Genomic DNA, 16,781 nt, shown 5'->3' on the forward strand with positions numbered 1-16,781 from the left:
AGCCTGAACCAAAGGTACTTCAGGCATCCTGCCCTCTCACCCACTGGCCACACCAGACAGACAATGTTGGGCAGCCAGACAAACATATGGGGGCTCAGGGTACAGACCCTGAAACAAAACCTAAAGTGCCTGAAGGTGTTGTAAGTAACCCACAGGAAGGCATAAGTAGTCCCTTGACCTCTAGACGGGCACACCTCCATGATACTTTTTAAAAATTTTGGCCAGATACATATACAATTTACCTTTTTAACCACTTTTAAACATACAGTTTGTGACTTCCCTGGAAGCTCAGCAGTAAAGAACCTGCCTGCCAATGTAGCAGATGCTGGTTCAATCCCTGGGTTGGGAAGATCCCCTGGAGAAGGAAATGGTATCCTTGCCTGGAGAATCCCATAAGCAGAGGAGCCGGGCAGAAAAAGAGACAAATATGACTTGGTGTCTAAACAACAACATCAACAAAGTGTACAACTCAGTGGCATTAAGTATACTGATACTTCCCTGCAACCATTACCACCATCCATCTCCAGAACTTTTTCATCTTCCCAAACTGAAACTCTATACCTCAAAAAAACATGTCCCCTTTCTCCCCTCCCTCAGTGCCTGGTATCTACCATCCACTTCCTGTCTCAATAAATGTGACTATTCTAGGCACCTCACCAAGTGCAATTAAGGCAGTATTTGTCCTATATGCCTGGCTTATTTCACTGAGCACTGTGTCTTCAGGATTCATCCATGTTCTAACAAGTGTCAGAACTTCATTCCTTTTTAAGGTTAATATCTCATTTGATATTATTTCATTTGCTGACAAAGGCCCATATAATCAAAGCTATGGTTTTTTCCAGTAGTCATGTACAGACGTGAGAGGTAGACCATAAAAAAAGGCTGAATGCCAAAGAAATGATGTTTTCGAACTGTGGTGCTGGAGAAGACTCTTGAGAATTCCTTGACAGAAAGGAGATCAAACCAGTTAATCCTAAGGGAAATCAACCCCGAATATTCACTGGAAGGACTGATGCTGAAGCTGAAGCTCCAATACTTTGGCCACCTGATGCAAAGAGCCGACACATTAGAAAACACTCTGATGTTGGGCAAGATTGAGGACAGGAGGAGAAGGGGGCGACAGAGGATGAGGTGGCTTGGATGGCATCACCAATACAATGGACATGAGTTTGAGCAAACTCTGGGAGATAGTGAAGGACAGGGATGCCTGGTATGCTGCAGTCCATGGGGTCACAAAGAGTTGGACACGAATGAGTGACTGAACAACAACTCCTTTGATGTTAATACCACATTTTGTTTATCTGTTCATCTGTCAGTGGACACTTGGGTTGTTTCCAGCTTTTGCCTACTGTGAATAATGCTGCTATGAATACGGGTGTCCAAATATCTTTTAGAGTCCCTGCTTTTTACTTCTTTTAGGTACATACCCAGAAGGAGGATTGTTGATCATATGGTAAATCTATTTTTATTTTTTGAGGAACCACTGTATTATATTCCATAGTGGCTGTACCATTTTATACTCCCACCTGCAGTACACAAGAGCCACATCTTGGCGCCAACACATGTTACTTTCTGGGTTAATTTTTGGTGGTGGGGTGGAGGGTGGGGGGAGGGGAACGATAGCCCTTCTAATCAAGGTAAGGTAACATTCTTAATACCTTTTAAAAAAGAAGAAATTCTAGGCTCCTTTCCCATAGGAAAATAAAGATGGTTTATTTACAACATAATTTCCCAACAGGTCCAGAGGCTCACAGTTGGGAACTGAGGCAGAGAAGAAGGCCCAGGGGATAAAAGAGGGGCATATCCTCAAATTGCCAGACTCTGAAGAGTCCCCTGCACATGTGCACACAAGGCTTGGCCAATGTTTATTTAATGCAAGTGTGTGTATAATTTCTAGTTGTTAGAAACCAAAGCAAGTTCTTTATGTTTAAGTGTTAAAGTTAATAAACAGAAAATATTTATAAATGAAACAATCTCCATTTGGAAAAGTCTTTATTCAGGTTTAATGGCTTCAGAAACACTCCCCCAAATGGGAATAAAACTGCAGTAAATTTTGTCCTTCCTATTTTAACTCCAAAATTATACAAAAATATACATTCTGAGCACTGAAACCCCAATTCTTAGGAAATACTTATTTATGCAAATTAAGCAATAAAACATACTTGCTGCTAAGTCACTTCTGTCGTGTCTGACTGTGCGACCCCATAGACGGAAGCCCACCAGGCTCCCCTGTCCCCGGGATTCTCCAGGCAAGAACACTGGAGTGGGTTGCCATTTCCTTCTCCAATGCATAAAAGTGAAAAGTTAAAGGGAAATTGCTCAGTCGTGTCCGACTCTTAGCGACCCCACGGACTATAGCCTACCAGGCTCCTCCATCCATGGGATTTTCCAGGCAAGAGTACTGGAGTGGGGTGCCATTGCCTTCTCCAAAAACATACTTAAGTCAATATAAAATGTTATACTTAAAAATTTCTTGACATTTTAGGAAGTACGCCAGATTTAAATATCCTCAGAATTCCAGAGATACTAGAAATTATCAAATTTCTCAATTCTGTATTTTGAGTAAATAAAATAGCCCATCACAAGGAATATTTTAACCTGCATTCTAAGTGAATTTAGTTGGAAATTTAGAAGTTTGAGATCAATCACAAATGCAGGAACAGTGAGTTCAGTGTTCACAAAGCATGAAGAAAATTACACTAGAAACTGCCACACTGCTTTCAAGGGGGACCCCAAACTCATCCCCATCCAGGGCCCCGTGTTCTTTGGGATCTTACAAATGAAACAGCAAGACCATGGTGTAGGGAGGAAGGACTTCATTTTAGCTGCTGGTAAACTGACTGTAATGCTTTTTCTCTGACTTGACTGTAAGGAGTATTCAGCCCTTACAAGAGCCATTCTCTTTATCTTTGTTATTTAGCAGAGCTGTGATTCTAACAGCTTCATGTGTCCCCAAAGCAGCCAAAAATACAAACAAGAGTCAGGGGCATTTCTGTCCTCTGGATTAAAATGAAGTCTAACAGATATAAGGATACTGGCCACAGCAAAGAGGTTCAAGTTCATAGTGTGGCTTTGCCAGCTGCCCAACAGAATGAAAGCAGAAGAGGACAGGTTGGGGACTCTAGAGATTAGTGCTGCTGGAAAGAGAGACAGCAGGATGGTGGCTGAGACCAGGCCTCCTCCTGCTGATACCTGAAGCCTCAGGGTGTTCACAAACCCACCATCTAATACAGGCACCACAGACGACACCAGCACAAAGCAAAGCATGCAAGAGAAAAACTCTGTTTCTACTTACACATCTGACCCAGGAGGATGAAAGACATATGACGTATCTATATTGCATGGACACAAATTCAGGCAGCATCCTAAGAGGGTAACTGCAAATGAGACAGAGGTGGGAATATATGGATGAGTAAGAATCTTCTTGAATCATGAGATGCTGGCAAGAGAATGGAGTGAGATCACCGCACAGTGTGAGTAGGCCTTGTCGGTACAGGGTACAGACTGGTCCTTAGAGGGTGAAACCTCCGCCCAGAGTTTCACACCTTGATGCAGGCACCCATAAGAGAAAAAACACGAAATATTACACAAGGTCCACCATCATGTTCACCTGCCAGGAAAAGATAACTGTCTGACATGAAATAAAACAACTGCTACAGAGTTTTGACATTCCTCTACACCGTCTGATGGTTTTACCCTGAATGAAAATGAGCAAGGTTCAAAGTATAGAAAAAAACAAGGAAAAATCTATGGCTGCCAGATGAAAAACAGACATCTGGTTAAAAATGAATTTCAGATAAACAATAAATGTTTTTAATAAGTTTGTAATATTTGGGATAAAAATAGGCAGCTTATATTTCTATTTGCTATATCTGGCGAGTAAAAAGGAAGTATAAACTTGTTTGCTCTTCCTGAAACCCTCTCTACTGGTTACCAAACACAATGGTCAAGCAATATGGAACAAGACAAAATGTCACTGGTTTTCACTGCAAACAGTAAGCCAGAGGCAGTCACAGCTGGATATGTTGGACAGGAAATGCAATTACTGTTTCATTATTTTTTAAATTATAGCTTCCTCTTTGTTCTCCAAAACTGCCCTATTTTTGGATCTAGATTTAAATATTTAATTATTATATATATATATGTATATATATGGATTGAGATGACCAACTCAATACTTCTCTCATGATTGAGCTACTGCAAAACCAAAAAAATAAATAAATAAAACTTTTTTTTTCCTCCCTGAAACTCAGCACTGTTTTATAATCTGCCTTTTATTCAACATACATATTTAAGGCAAACTCCAAAGGTGGTATTTGGTGCTGAAATGTTTAAATATTCTAATGCAGAACTGTGGTACAGATGCTGTCTTTCACTATTCTCTCTGGAACAGAACCTAAAAGAGGTAACTTGTATAACTTAATCACTTTTCAGTTCTTCTGAAGTATTTTGTTTTTCTTTCCTACACTTTTCATGAATTTAAACCACTTTAAATTGAGAATACCTAAAAAAATATTTGCAATGCAATGTTAAACTCATGATTTCTTTCATAAAGAGGCTTACTAAGAACACTGTGAACTGATTTTATGAGGCCACCACAACCATAATAACAGAACCTGTCAAAGACATCACAAAAGAAGTACCCACCTTCCTCATTCCCTCATTAACAGGGACCATGTGGGCTTCCCATTTAAGAGTCACATGGTCATATAAACTGCCTCAGAAAAACATTTGACAAAATCCAACATACACACAAGATAAAATATTCAGCAACTAGGAATTCAAAGGATCTTTCTCACACTGATTAAGGGCATCTGGAACAAGAAAGGATGTCCACTTTCACCATTGCTATTCAACACAATATTAGTTTTGCAAGTAGAATAAGGTGTGAAAAGAAAATAAAAGGCATATATTAACAGGTTGAAAAAGAAATAATGTTCTTTACAGATAATGAAATAGTCTACAAAGAAAATCCTAAGGAATCTATAGAAAACCTCCTAGAACTCAATGAATTCAGTAAGGTCACATGATAAGAGATCAATATTCAAAAATCTACATACTAGCAAAGCACATGTGGAAAGTGGAAAAACACAATATGATTTATAATCATTCAGATAAAATTAAGTGCTTAGGCATCAACTGAACAAAACATGTATGGGATACATATTGAAATCTGTGAAATGATGAAAGAAATCAAAGAAGATCAAAATAAATGGAGAGACAAACCATCTTCATGGGTTATAAGGCTCAATGTAGTAAAGATGTCAATTCTATCCAAATTCCTACTGGAAATCCCAGCAAGCTGTTTTGTTTTGTTTTGTTTTATTTTAATTGGAGGCTAATTACTTTACAATATTGTGGTTGTTTTCGCCCTACATTCACATGAATCAGCCATGGGTGTACATGTGTTCCCCATCCTGACCCTTCCTCCCACCTCCTTCCCCATCCCATCCCTCAGGGTCATCCCAGTGCACCAGATCTGAGCACCCTGTCTCATGCATTGAAGCTGGACTGGCGATCTATTTCACATATAATACATGTTTCAATGTTATTCTCTCAAATCATCCAAGCTGTTTTTAATAGACATGATTATTCTAAAATGTTTATGGAAAAGCAAAGGGACTGGAACAGCTAAAATAATTTTGAAAAAGAATGGGATGTGAGACATTGCTGTACTTGAGACTAGGGCTTACCATAATGCTGCAGTAATTGAAGCAGTGAAATATTAGCAAGAGGCAAACAAGTAGATCAGTGAGCAGAAGTAAAAACAAAACAGAAACAGACCCACACAAGAACAGCCAACTGATTCTGACAACGGTGAAAAAACAATTCAATGGACGAAGGCTCATCTTTTCAACCAGGAGTGCTGGGCCAGTTGGACATGCACAGGCAGAACACCGAAATTCCATCGAGACATCACACCTGAACAAATTAGCTCAAATGGATCAAATACACAAATGCAAAATGTAAAACTATAAAATTTTAGAAGAATCAGAGGAAATCTTCAGGAGCTAGCCTAGGTGAAAAGTTCTTAGACATGGTATCAATCAGATCAGATAAGATCAGATCAGTCGCTCAGTCGTGTCCAACTCTTTGCAACCCCATGAATTGCAGCACGCCAGGCCTCCCTGTCCATCACCAACTCCCGGAGTTCACTCAGACTCACGTTCATCGAGTCAGTGATGCCATCCAGCCATCTCATCCTCTGTCGTCCCCTTCTCCTCCTGCCCCCAATCCCTCCCAGCATCAGGGTCTTTTCCAATGAGTCAACTCTTCACATGAGGTGGCCAAAGTACTGGAGTTTCAGCTTTAGCATCATTCCTTCCAAAGAAATCCCAGGGCTGATCTCCTTCAGAATGGACTGGCTGGATCTCCTTGCAGCCCAAGGGACTCTCAAGAGTCTTCTCCAACACCACAGTTCAAAAGCATCAATTCTTCGGCGCTCAGCCTTCTTCACAGTCCAACTCTCACATCCATACATGACCACAGGAAAAACCATAGCCTTGACTAGATGAACCTTTGTTGGCAAACTAATGTCTCTGCTTTTGAATATGCTATCTAGGTTGGTCATAACTTTCCTTCCAAGGAGTAAGCATCTTTTAATTTCATGGTTGCAGTCACCATCTGTAGTGATTTTGGAGCCCAGAAAAATAAAGTCTGACACTGTTTCCACTGTTTCCCCATCTATTTCCCATGAAGTGGTGGGACCAGATGCCATGATCTTCGTTTTCTGAATGTTGAGCTTTAAGCCGACTTTTTCACTCTCCACTTTCACTTTCATCAAGAGGCTTTTGAGTTCCTCTTCACTTTCTGCCAAAAGGGTGGTGTCATCTGCATATCTGAGGTTATTGATATTTCTCTGGGCAATCTTGATTCCAGCTTGTGTTTCTTCCAGTCCAGCGTTTCTCATGATGTACTCTGCATATAAGTTAAATAAACAGGGTGACAATATACAGCCTTGACATACTCCTTTTCCTATTTGGAACCAGTGTGTTGTTCCATGTCCAGTTCTAACTGTTGCTTCCTGACCTGCATACAAATTTCTCAAGAGGCAGATCAGGTGGTCTGGTATTCCCATCTCTTTCAGAATTTTCCACAGTTGACTGTGATCCACACAGTCAAAGGCTTTGGCATAGTCAATAAAGCAGAAATAGCTAAAAAGAATACACTGGACTTCAAACTTAAAAACACAAACAGAAACAACACTTTCTGATTGGCAGAAAACCCTTTAGAAGAGCTCAAGTATCACTACCTCAGCCAACCAGCACACCCCCAGAGTCATACCAGGCCCTGGTTCCACCTGCACACCGTGCTCTGTCTCACATCTGTCCACTGCACACCACTGACCAGATGCCAAAGCCAGGCCTCTCTCCACCTCCATCACTTGAGCCGAAACGGTCCTCAACTGTCTCCAGGGCCCACAGGGCTGCAAGACCTCAGTGACCCCGAGGACCCCCTCCATTGCTCCGCAGTGATTCTGAGGACCATCCCACCCTGTTCCTCGGTGATCCTAAGGACCCTCCCCCAATTTGGAGAGCCCCCACCATCCTAATTGATCTCTAGGATCCTCTCTTAGAATCAAATTCCCAAGTCCTTCACAATCCATTTAACAGTCAGAGAGACATTTGTCAGATTCACTTCTGATCATGATCCAGATGGAATCCTTTGAGATCCCACAACATCAGAGCAGATCTCATGGATCAAGTGATCCCACACTTGATTTGGGGCGGGAGCTGCATGATGCGGGGTGTGCTGTCCTCCCAGCAGGTGTCCATGTGCTCCCAGGGCAAGGTTGGCGGGCACTCAGGCCCCTCTAGCTTGAGCATGGCTTTAAGCACAATGTAGAAGCCAGCCGCATCCCTCTCCCCTCCTCCCCCTGGCTAGCAGCGGTGACTGTGCTGCTCCCCGTAGTGGGCGGATGCTGGTCTGGGCACTGGATGTCCCTCCATGCAGTGACCAAGTCACTCGGCAGTGGCTGCTTTGGTGAGCAGGCCCTCTCTTTCATGTGCTGTTCCTTCTGCCATCGCTGGTAGCAGGTCTGCCAGCACATTGAGGGTTCCTGGACCAAGGAACAGAGTGACCAACAGGATGAGGGTTCAGAGGGATTTCACCTTGAACTCTGAAGGGAACACACCATCATCTGAGGCTCTGAAACAGTGGAGTCAAACATGACCCCAAAGACATCCCATTCCTGAAGGCGGCGCTGGCCTCTGCTCAGCACAGGCACGAAGTGTGTCAGCGGCGCTGACATCCCTCACAGATGCTGTGGGCCAGGGAACTTACCAGCACCAGTCACCACGATGGTATTCCAAAGCGGTAAGCACACGTGAATTTGAAATTGAGGGTAACGGCTGGAGGAAAAGGCCAAGGAAGACGCTCCAGCCTCCCTACGTCTCCACAGCTCTGGCCACTGCCACCTGGTTTCCCGCCACCAGAGTGAGGAACTGGTGTGTCTCCTGCAGGATTCCTGGGAGGAACAAGAGCGCCCATATCCCTGATAAAAACTGACTTGGGATCACCTACTGTGACATGTAAACTCTCACATCAGGGCTGGAATCCTTACACACTAAATTGCTTCTCTGGGAGTGATATGATTTGTATCACTTACACAGATAAAAAATGATAAGTGACACAGGAAGATGTTTTATTTACTTAAAAAAAAAACAATTTAGGGGTTATTTTGTTGTTTTATGTTTATAGCTCTTTAACTTGGTCCAAACTGACCTAAACAACTTACACAAAATGAAAATCTCTTTTGATAATAAAACCAACTAATTTTGACTGATAGTCCCCATTGAAGATTTCAAGGTACGGGTGGCAGTTTCTGAAATAATTTTATAGAATATTAGAAAGTCACAGCACAAAGCTCACCCTGCTAACAATAAAAATCTGTTTTTTATTAGAATCATCAAAGGTAATTTTGGAGGTAATCAAGCTTCCTTTAATGACAGACATACCATGAAGTTAACTATACTATTTCTTGGTCTATTTATTTCTTCCTATCATACACATCAATAATTTTGGAAAATATGCTTTTGAGGTTAACTCTAAGGTTTCAGAAAATACCACACACCAACAGGAAAGGTTAAAATCTACAGTACTGCCAAATGTTCTCGAAGATTTATTTTTTATTTTTATTTTTTCAAATTTATTTATTTATTTTTATTAAAAAAATTTTTTTAAATTTTATTTTATTTTTAAACTTTACATAATTGTATTAGTTTTGCCAAATATCAAAATGAATCCATCACAGGTATACATGTGCTCCCCATCCTGTCACATGACTTGATCGACTACATCCCATTACCTGAATTTTCTAAAATAACTTTTTAGAATCGGTGTGAACTAGCACATCAATGAATACCCAAATGACAGGCCTGTGATGGTTTCACCCTAGTGGGACCACTGCTCCTGTGGCTGGAGAGGCGCACCATCACCTGTGCAAGAAGGAGGCTGCAAAGGCTGCCCTCTGCCAAGACCAAAGGAGCCAGTTGTCCAGACAAATCTGTTAAGAGTCACTGTACAATAAAATACCACCTTTCAATTACCTGCTTGATAAACAGGGGAGGGGGCTGCACTGTAGCGGAATACCACGGGGTTTGTGGCCAGAAGATACAGGCCAGACCCCCTTTTCTTATTAGTCAAGTTGAGACCCTGGACCAGTACTTAACTTGAACCTTTGTTTCATCATCTGTGATAAGAGGGTAGCCCTGTCTCTGATCCCCAGCCTCAGAGGGTGTGGATGTGATGCTGATCGAAACCTGAGTTAAGTCACGAGGTACCCAGGACATGACACGTGCGTGGCGGGTTTCCTTAGCCCCAGGGCCATCCTGAGACACAGCTTAATATAAGATGCAGCTTCTGCAGCACATGTAACAAGCAGTGATGGCATGGTGGGCCTACTCAGCCTCTGCCTACCCTGGGGAGTAGGAAGATGTGATTTAGTCCCTCACCCCCCACCCAGAGTGGGTTTATCAGGGCAGGATATGTCCTATTGGTAGATGACATCAGCTGAGCACAGTGAGAAAAAGTTATGTGAGCTACACAGCAGACAGTGGGATAGAAACCCCTCATTTAAATGCAGAATCCACTTCTATAAAGACCAGTTCTCCTCTTGTCAGCTGTCTGAGTGTAACTGCTGACTAAAGTGCCTTTGGATCCTTACCTGAACTCATGTCAATCCAATAAGTCCCATATTGCCACTGGGGTTTATTCTCTCTGCCTGGGAAACTTTAGTCTGGCCTCTACCTGCTGGGGAAGCCAAAGGGTCTCCTGAACTGAAGCTCCGCAGCCCCGTGACCCAGCACCTGCACTCCCAGGTGTGCTCGCAACAGACATTGCAGCCAAATGTCCAGCAAAGACATGTTCCAGGACAGCCCTCTGCTCCCAAGATCCTACCCTGCAAACCACCCCGACACCTGTCAGCAGGCAATGTCGCCTATTCACACAGCACTGGGAATGAACGAGAGCCAATGAAGCATGGGGACCTGCACAGACCTCACAAACACCCTGAGGAGCCAAAGGAGCCGGAGAAGAGCATGTGCTATGGGATCTCGCAGACAAGAAGTGCAAGAGGCCAGGCAGGTATGCGGCATGAGACACGGGGACAGCAGTGGCCGGGTGCCGGTGTGATAACAGGGGTGTCAGTCTGTGTGCGCTTATGTACCTTTCTGAATGAGGCTGCGCTTGCACAAAAAGCTTAGGTCAGGAGGAAGGGACGGTTCTCTCATCCACGTCCAGGACTTGGTTTTGTCAGGCAGGCAAGAGGACAGATGGTCCTCAGCCAGCAGGGAAGGCATGTCCCCAGGGACCCACTGCACCACCACTCCCCCACCCTCTAAGTCTTCAGCAGAGACTGTGCGGTGAGGAGGGGTGTGGGGAGTGGGGAGCGAGAGGACTCCACAGGCCAGGAATTAAGACTATTTAACCAGATTGCAAGTGCACTCTGTATTCTGACAAGATTCGTGACTCTCTCCAAATTTACAGCAACTCACCTGTGATCTCGTCAAAACTGTGACAAAACCCTGACCTACTTAGTGCTGGGAAAGTGCCTGGAAATGACATCGCCACTTCCCTATTTAAAGCATGTCTCTCCTAACCGAAGCAAGAACAGAATAGAAGAAAATCCCCAATTCACCACAATCTGAAAGATGGATTTACCTTTAGCACCTGCCCCCGAAGATCCCAAAGGATAATGCAACATGCACTGCAATGAAAGCTCCTGGGACCCACAGGAGAGGGCTGAGATGCTGCCAGGTGTGTGACCAACCTCACACCTCAGCGGTGCAGACCTCAGTCCTCACTCAACGAGGGAAACGAGTAAAGGAAGGCCAATCAGGCCTGGCCGCCCTGCTCTGTCCACCCTCCCCAGGATCGCCCTCCTGACAGCCCTAGAAAAATGCCCTGCACACATGGAAGCCAATCTCACCCATCTCCTGGGGGATTTCTCTTGGATGCTTCCATCTTCCACATGACAAGAATTTTTAAAATGGTTTCCTCGAAAATAAAAATTACAACTGAGCCTTCATTAATCTGGTCTCTTTAAAACATGTTCTGACAGTAATTTTTTCTACCTGTTCTGTTTCCAGCTCTTCTTTTAAAATTTATAACTTGAAAGTCAAAGGCCATATGATATCACTTATACGTGGAATCTAAAATATATGATAAAGTGAGCTTATCTATGAAACAGAAAGAGACACACATAGAAAACAAATCTATGGTTACCAAAGGGGGAGGGGAGGGAGGGACAAATTAGGAGTTTGGGATTAACTGGTACATACTATTATATATAAGATAGATAAACAACAAGGTCCTACCATTCATTCAACATGCTGTAACAAACCATACTGGAAAAGAACATGAAAAAAGATTTAAAACTTAAAATGAAAGTGGGTACCATGTCCACTTGCCAGGCTCACGGCAGGCGACAGCCACGTTTCCTGCAAACATCTGCAGCAGCATCACAGATGAGCCTTCGCTGGGCTCAGTGACAATGCACAAACCCTGGCCGTGTCACAGTAATCCTTTTTGGCCTGTTATTTATTTATTTCTGTCCTTGTGACTCAAACAAAATAGTTTAAGGACTAGCAGGGCCAGTCTGTTACATACAATGTACAGTCCAGGAACCGCCTCCATTCTGTGCAGGGTGAGCTCTAAGCTTGCACCAAAATACTTTTGACCATCGAGGATGCCCTGGAGTCACAGAGGCCCAGCTAACATGTGGCCTGTGTGAGGACCACCCAGCCAGTGTAACACACCCCCGAGCTTTCAAATGAAATTTCCTCTGCAAAGTCCAGCAAAACCTCCAAGGACATGCTCATGGGAAATCTGAAAACGGGGAGGGCAATGACTCTTCATCCCCTGTTCATCATCTGGAAACATCTTTTCACAATTTCCCAGAGAAACTGAGCTCTCCTCTACTCTTGGACCCTGGGCCGAGGCCATGCAGATGGGGGAGATGGTCCCTCCATTGCCTCCTCCACAGCCTCTTCTTATCTGGACCCTGCAGGCAGAGGCTGCTCTAGTGGCCCAGGAACCCACACACCGTGGCACAAAAGGCAACAGAAAACAAAATTAATACTCACAAGCAGTTCCACAGCTGCATCTGCCTGTCTCTCCAGTCCTGACACACGGCCCAAGGGCACTCAGAGTGTCTGATTCCACAGAACACAGAGGGCCCCCCAAAGGTTAAGGACTCATAGAGGATTTTTAAATAAATAACAAATATTAAATTCCAAATTTAACCCTCCCAACCTTGCACAAAAGGTAAGAGCTAGTACCAGGTAGACAGGTGGGCCCCATGGAACAAGGCCTAAGGCAAGGCCTGCCCTGCTCCATGGGCACTTATATACATCCTGCAGGCGTGGTTGGGCTCTGCTCACCGTCTAGGGCACCACCCATGGCTTCACTGTCCCCGTGAGCCAGGAGTGAGGCCATCACTTACAGAGCAGCACAGAGGGGAGCCAGGAGACACCGCTTCCCCGCAGCAAGCCAGGCATCCATTCTCCCCTCTGCAGCTGGCAGGAGGCTGCTCCTCCTTGCTGGGCTCCTGAGAGGTACCACAAATACGATGGCTCCTTGCCATCCAAACACCTGCCTATTTCCATCACACTACTTGTTTTACAATGATAATCGTACGAAGCAGGATCCTTGATGTGTTGACCTTCCCCAGGGTGAATGGTCCTAGGCATGCCCTCACCTGCCCTGGATGGCACACCCCTGCACCCTGACATCTACACACACCTTGTGCCGCCCTGAGCCTTGCTCTCAGGGCAGGTGAATAAGAGAGGCCGCCAAGTGGCACGAGGCCTAGAGTTCCGTCCCGTTTTTCTCCAGTGCTTGGCCCCAGCTTTCCCAACAGGCAGGTGGACCTGTGTGCCCCCAGGACATCAGCCAGCTTCTCGATCCTCTATCCTCGTGAAGCTGGCCACACACTGGTTCTTACCACACAACGTACCCTGGGGGTCAGGGGAGCCAGTTGAGCAGGAGAATCAGCCTGGCATCTTTTATAAATCCTGAGACCTCAGGCAAACACCCACTGTAAGGGATGGGGCCCGCCTGAAGGTCCTCGACTACCCAGTGCTCTCCCCACCAGGTTCCTTCGAGTATCTCCAGAGACACTTCCTCCCTTACTGCACCTCCTTTCTCTCCACACTGATGTGCCAGGACCCCAGGCTCTAAGTTGGTCCTACACACAGTGAAGAAGGGCCTGTGGGGGCGGAGAGGCCAGCACTCTGCCTATAGCAAACAGAGACCCTTGGGGCACACTGGTGGCTCTCCCCCGGAGGAGGAGGGAGGGAGGGAGGAGGAAGATGAAGTGAGAGGGGGAGGGGAGGAAGGGGAAGAGATGGAAGAAGGGGAGGAGAAGGGGTGGAGGGAGGGACAGGAGCCCAGGGTCTCCAGCAAACAGCTGCGCCCACAGTCCTGGGGGTGGTGGGGGTGGGGAGGGTGGGGAGGCAGCTGTCAGCCGCCCAGCCCTGGGAACGTGGGATCCAGACTGCTTCCTCCTGCTCCTCTCTGCTGATGCTGGTTCTACCCTCTGCAGGACTGGGTCTCCAGCCTCCTGCCCCTACAGCCTGCTCGTCTGGTCCACTCTCCCAGAGGCCCATCCACTGCTGGTTGCTGTCCCCCCAGTCTCTCTCAACCTCCTGCCTCCTGGGTCTCTCCTGTCATTCCCAGGGGCCTGACTTCTTCCACATTCCCCAATTCAAATGCCCAAGAATCCCAAGTTCTGGAATCTGAGCCACACAACCTCTCCTGGTGCTGAGTTCCTTCTGCTGTTCCAAGGGCGGCTACTGTTCTATCTACCGCCCCAGACGTCCTTTTGCTGGCTTGTAGAGGAAGGATGTGGAATCTAAACTCCTTGGGTACACTGTTGCTAAGCTCAGAAAGCTGGAATGATGGTGTGTGACAGAGACCAGAGTAAAATTACCTCGGGGGCCCCTGATCAGGACTGAAAGGAAGGCTCCGGCAGTGGCCTCAGGAGTAAGAACAGGCTCTCCCATGTGTGGTGACCGACATGCTGCACTAGATGACCCATTGTCTGACCTGGAGCACGTGCCGGGCAGGGCTGCCTGCCTAGCCCTCAGGAGCCCACAATCCATGATCATTCACTGACTATAGCATGTTCAGCCCACTCAGTGCCATGTGGCCGTGGGGACCTCAGTTTAAGGCTATTCAGTAATGTGGGAAAAGCTCAAGAAATAATGCCAGCTGAAGAGGAAAACAAAACCAGAGGAAACATTCTTTGCACATGATTACTTCTTTTCCACTGAGTATTTTTCCCAAAGGCTATTGTTTACTTTTAGGAGGAAGAAAATGTTTAGACAAAATATCTGCTGAATGAATGAGATGACACAAAGTCAAGGGCAGCATAATTTTGCAAAAAATTAAATGCCAAGACAGTTAATAAAATGTCCCACCACTCCTGGACGGTGGGGGACACCACAGAGTCCTCCCTGCCCTTCCCCTAAACTATGATGAGGAAGACGGATGCCCAGTAGGTCTGCCATCCCTTTGGGTGGACTGGGTTGCACTGAATAAGCCCTGTGTGTCAGGGCAGCAGCAGTGGTCAGACTGCAGAGGAAGTTCAAGATGTAATTAATAGGAACACCTGGGGATATTTTATATAAAAGCACAACTGATTCAAACCTTCCAGGATCAAATACAGTCACCCCTCAGTATCCATGGGAGGTTGGTTCCAGGACCCCTGAGGACACCAAGATCCACAGATGCTCAAGTCCCTCATGTAAAATGGTATCAAATTTGCGTATACCTCACTGTATATCCTTCCTTACACTTTAAATCACCCTTTGATTACTTATAATGCTTATTACAATGTAAATGCTATGTAAATACCTGTCAAAGTACAGTTAATTCAAGTTTTGCTTTCTGGAACTTTATGGAATAGTTCTTAGAACATCATTGATTGTGGTGGATTGAACACATGCATGCAGGACCCATGGACACAGAGGGCCGGCTGCAGAGGTGATTGAAGCCTTTTACTCCTGAGACAATGCTGCCTGGTTCCCTACGCGCAGGAGAACAGTGTCCAGAGCAGGACAGCAGTGCACACTAGCACACCACAGAGCAGACAATGGAAATGAATGAAGGGCATGGGAACACGTCAGAGCACGACAGGAGCTCTGCTCCACTGAGTACAACTAACCATGGTCCCACCCTTTACAACCAGAAGAAGGCGGCTCTTTGTGAAGACCCAGGCCACAGTGATGTGGTATGAGTACTACACTCCTGGGAAGCAACAAAGTTACCTCAGGCCACCAAATCTGTATGTACTGTGTGTGCACAGATTCAGAGGGCAGGTGGGTATTGCAAGGCTCTACAGGGGGCACAGGGCACTAAGGGTACAAGGACTTGCAACACAGTTAAGTGTTCCCTTCTTTTGGAAATCTAAAGAGCTTTTCCAATGTCATGGCCTGGTCGCCATAAGAAGGTATCCCATGGGTGAGGTGCACCAACACAAAGAATTGCAGCCCAGCCTTCGTGCTCCTGGGAGAGCACACACCCTGGGACGCAGAGCAGGGCTCCCAGGTGCCATGAGTGGGGAAATCATAAAGGTGTCATGGGAGACACAGGGGTTGGTGCTGGAAGGGCTCTGCATCCAGGGAAGGGCGGGGGAGCCAGCAGCCAAGATGTGGCAAGAGATCCATGAACCGTGGTGTGTCCGGGGCGAGGGGGCGGGCTGGACCAGTCCGCTTAGAGGGAGTGCCTAAGCTTGAACTTTCAAGTAGTGGTTCCCTAGCTATAGCCAATACTCTAAAATGCTTTGTGCTCTTCTTTTCTTCAAGTTTTCTACAGCTGAAACCTCAGACAACTACGTAACAGGCTCAAGAATATTCCAGCAGAGAGTGTACGGACTGCCCTCCTCCCTTCCCTGCACCGACTTGGCACTCATTCCTGGGGTATCTTGTGCTCTTCTACATCCATTGCTTTGCATTTAAACTTGTTGATATGATAAAAAGAACCAAGCAAGCCTCTGGAAATTGCAGTATGCTTAGCTGGGAAGGGCCTGCCAGTCCTTTGTCTCTTTACAGCCAACAGAGCCTCCTACCACCACAGGGCACTGTCAGGAAACCACTCATCAAGGCATTCCCAGGCCTTGGCACACAGACATACATACTCACCACCGCCCTGTCGGTTAGTAGCTCTACTCCCCAAGTTGGTCCCAACTTCAGAGTCAGCCACCCTTTCAACAGGCGCACAGGATCTGTGTCTTGTGGCCAGTCCAGTCCTGACCTCCCACTGACTGCATCCTTGCCACA

General features: G+C 45.8%; 2 protein-coding genes and 1 pseudogene across 5 annotated transcripts in view; 1 reads left to right on the forward strand and 2 right to left on the reverse strand.

Annotated features, from left to right (window-relative positions):
• Positions 1-8,251, reverse strand: part of LOC147349473 (small ribosomal subunit protein bS16m pseudogene) — a 107,186-nt pseudogene extending 98,935 nt beyond the window's left edge.
• Positions 1-16,781, reverse strand: part of OTUD7A (OTU deubiquitinase 7A) — a 389,075-nt gene that overhangs the window by 354,507 nt on the left and 17,787 nt on the right. For 2 of the 4 annotated variants that reach the window (XM_086364070.1, XM_086364072.1), the window contains exon 2: positions 3,296-3,377. The exons of the other annotated variants lie outside the window; for them this stretch is intronic. The gene's annotated coding sequence lies outside the window, so the exon portion shown is untranslated. The remainder of the gene's footprint in view (positions 1-3,295; positions 3,378-16,781) is intronic. 4 annotated transcript variants of the gene reach the window in all.
• LOC147349474 (uncharacterized) overlaps positions 8,301-16,781 on the forward strand; it is a 72,305-nt gene continuing 63,824 nt past the window's right edge. The window contains exons 1-2 of the mRNA XM_086364988.1: positions 8,301-8,316; positions 10,237-10,584. Of these exons, the coding sequence (XP_086221114.1) occupies positions 8,301-8,316; positions 10,237-10,584 (364 nt within the window). The remainder of the gene's footprint in view (positions 8,317-10,236; positions 10,585-16,781) is intronic.

Source organism: Bos grunniens, chromosome 21 (genome assembly GCF_055505025.1).
Source record: "Bos grunniens cultivar Pamir isolate PY7600 chromosome 21, Bosgru_T2T1.0, whole genome shotgun sequence".
Taxonomy (NCBI): domain Eukaryota; kingdom Metazoa; phylum Chordata; class Mammalia; order Artiodactyla; family Bovidae; genus Bos; species Bos grunniens.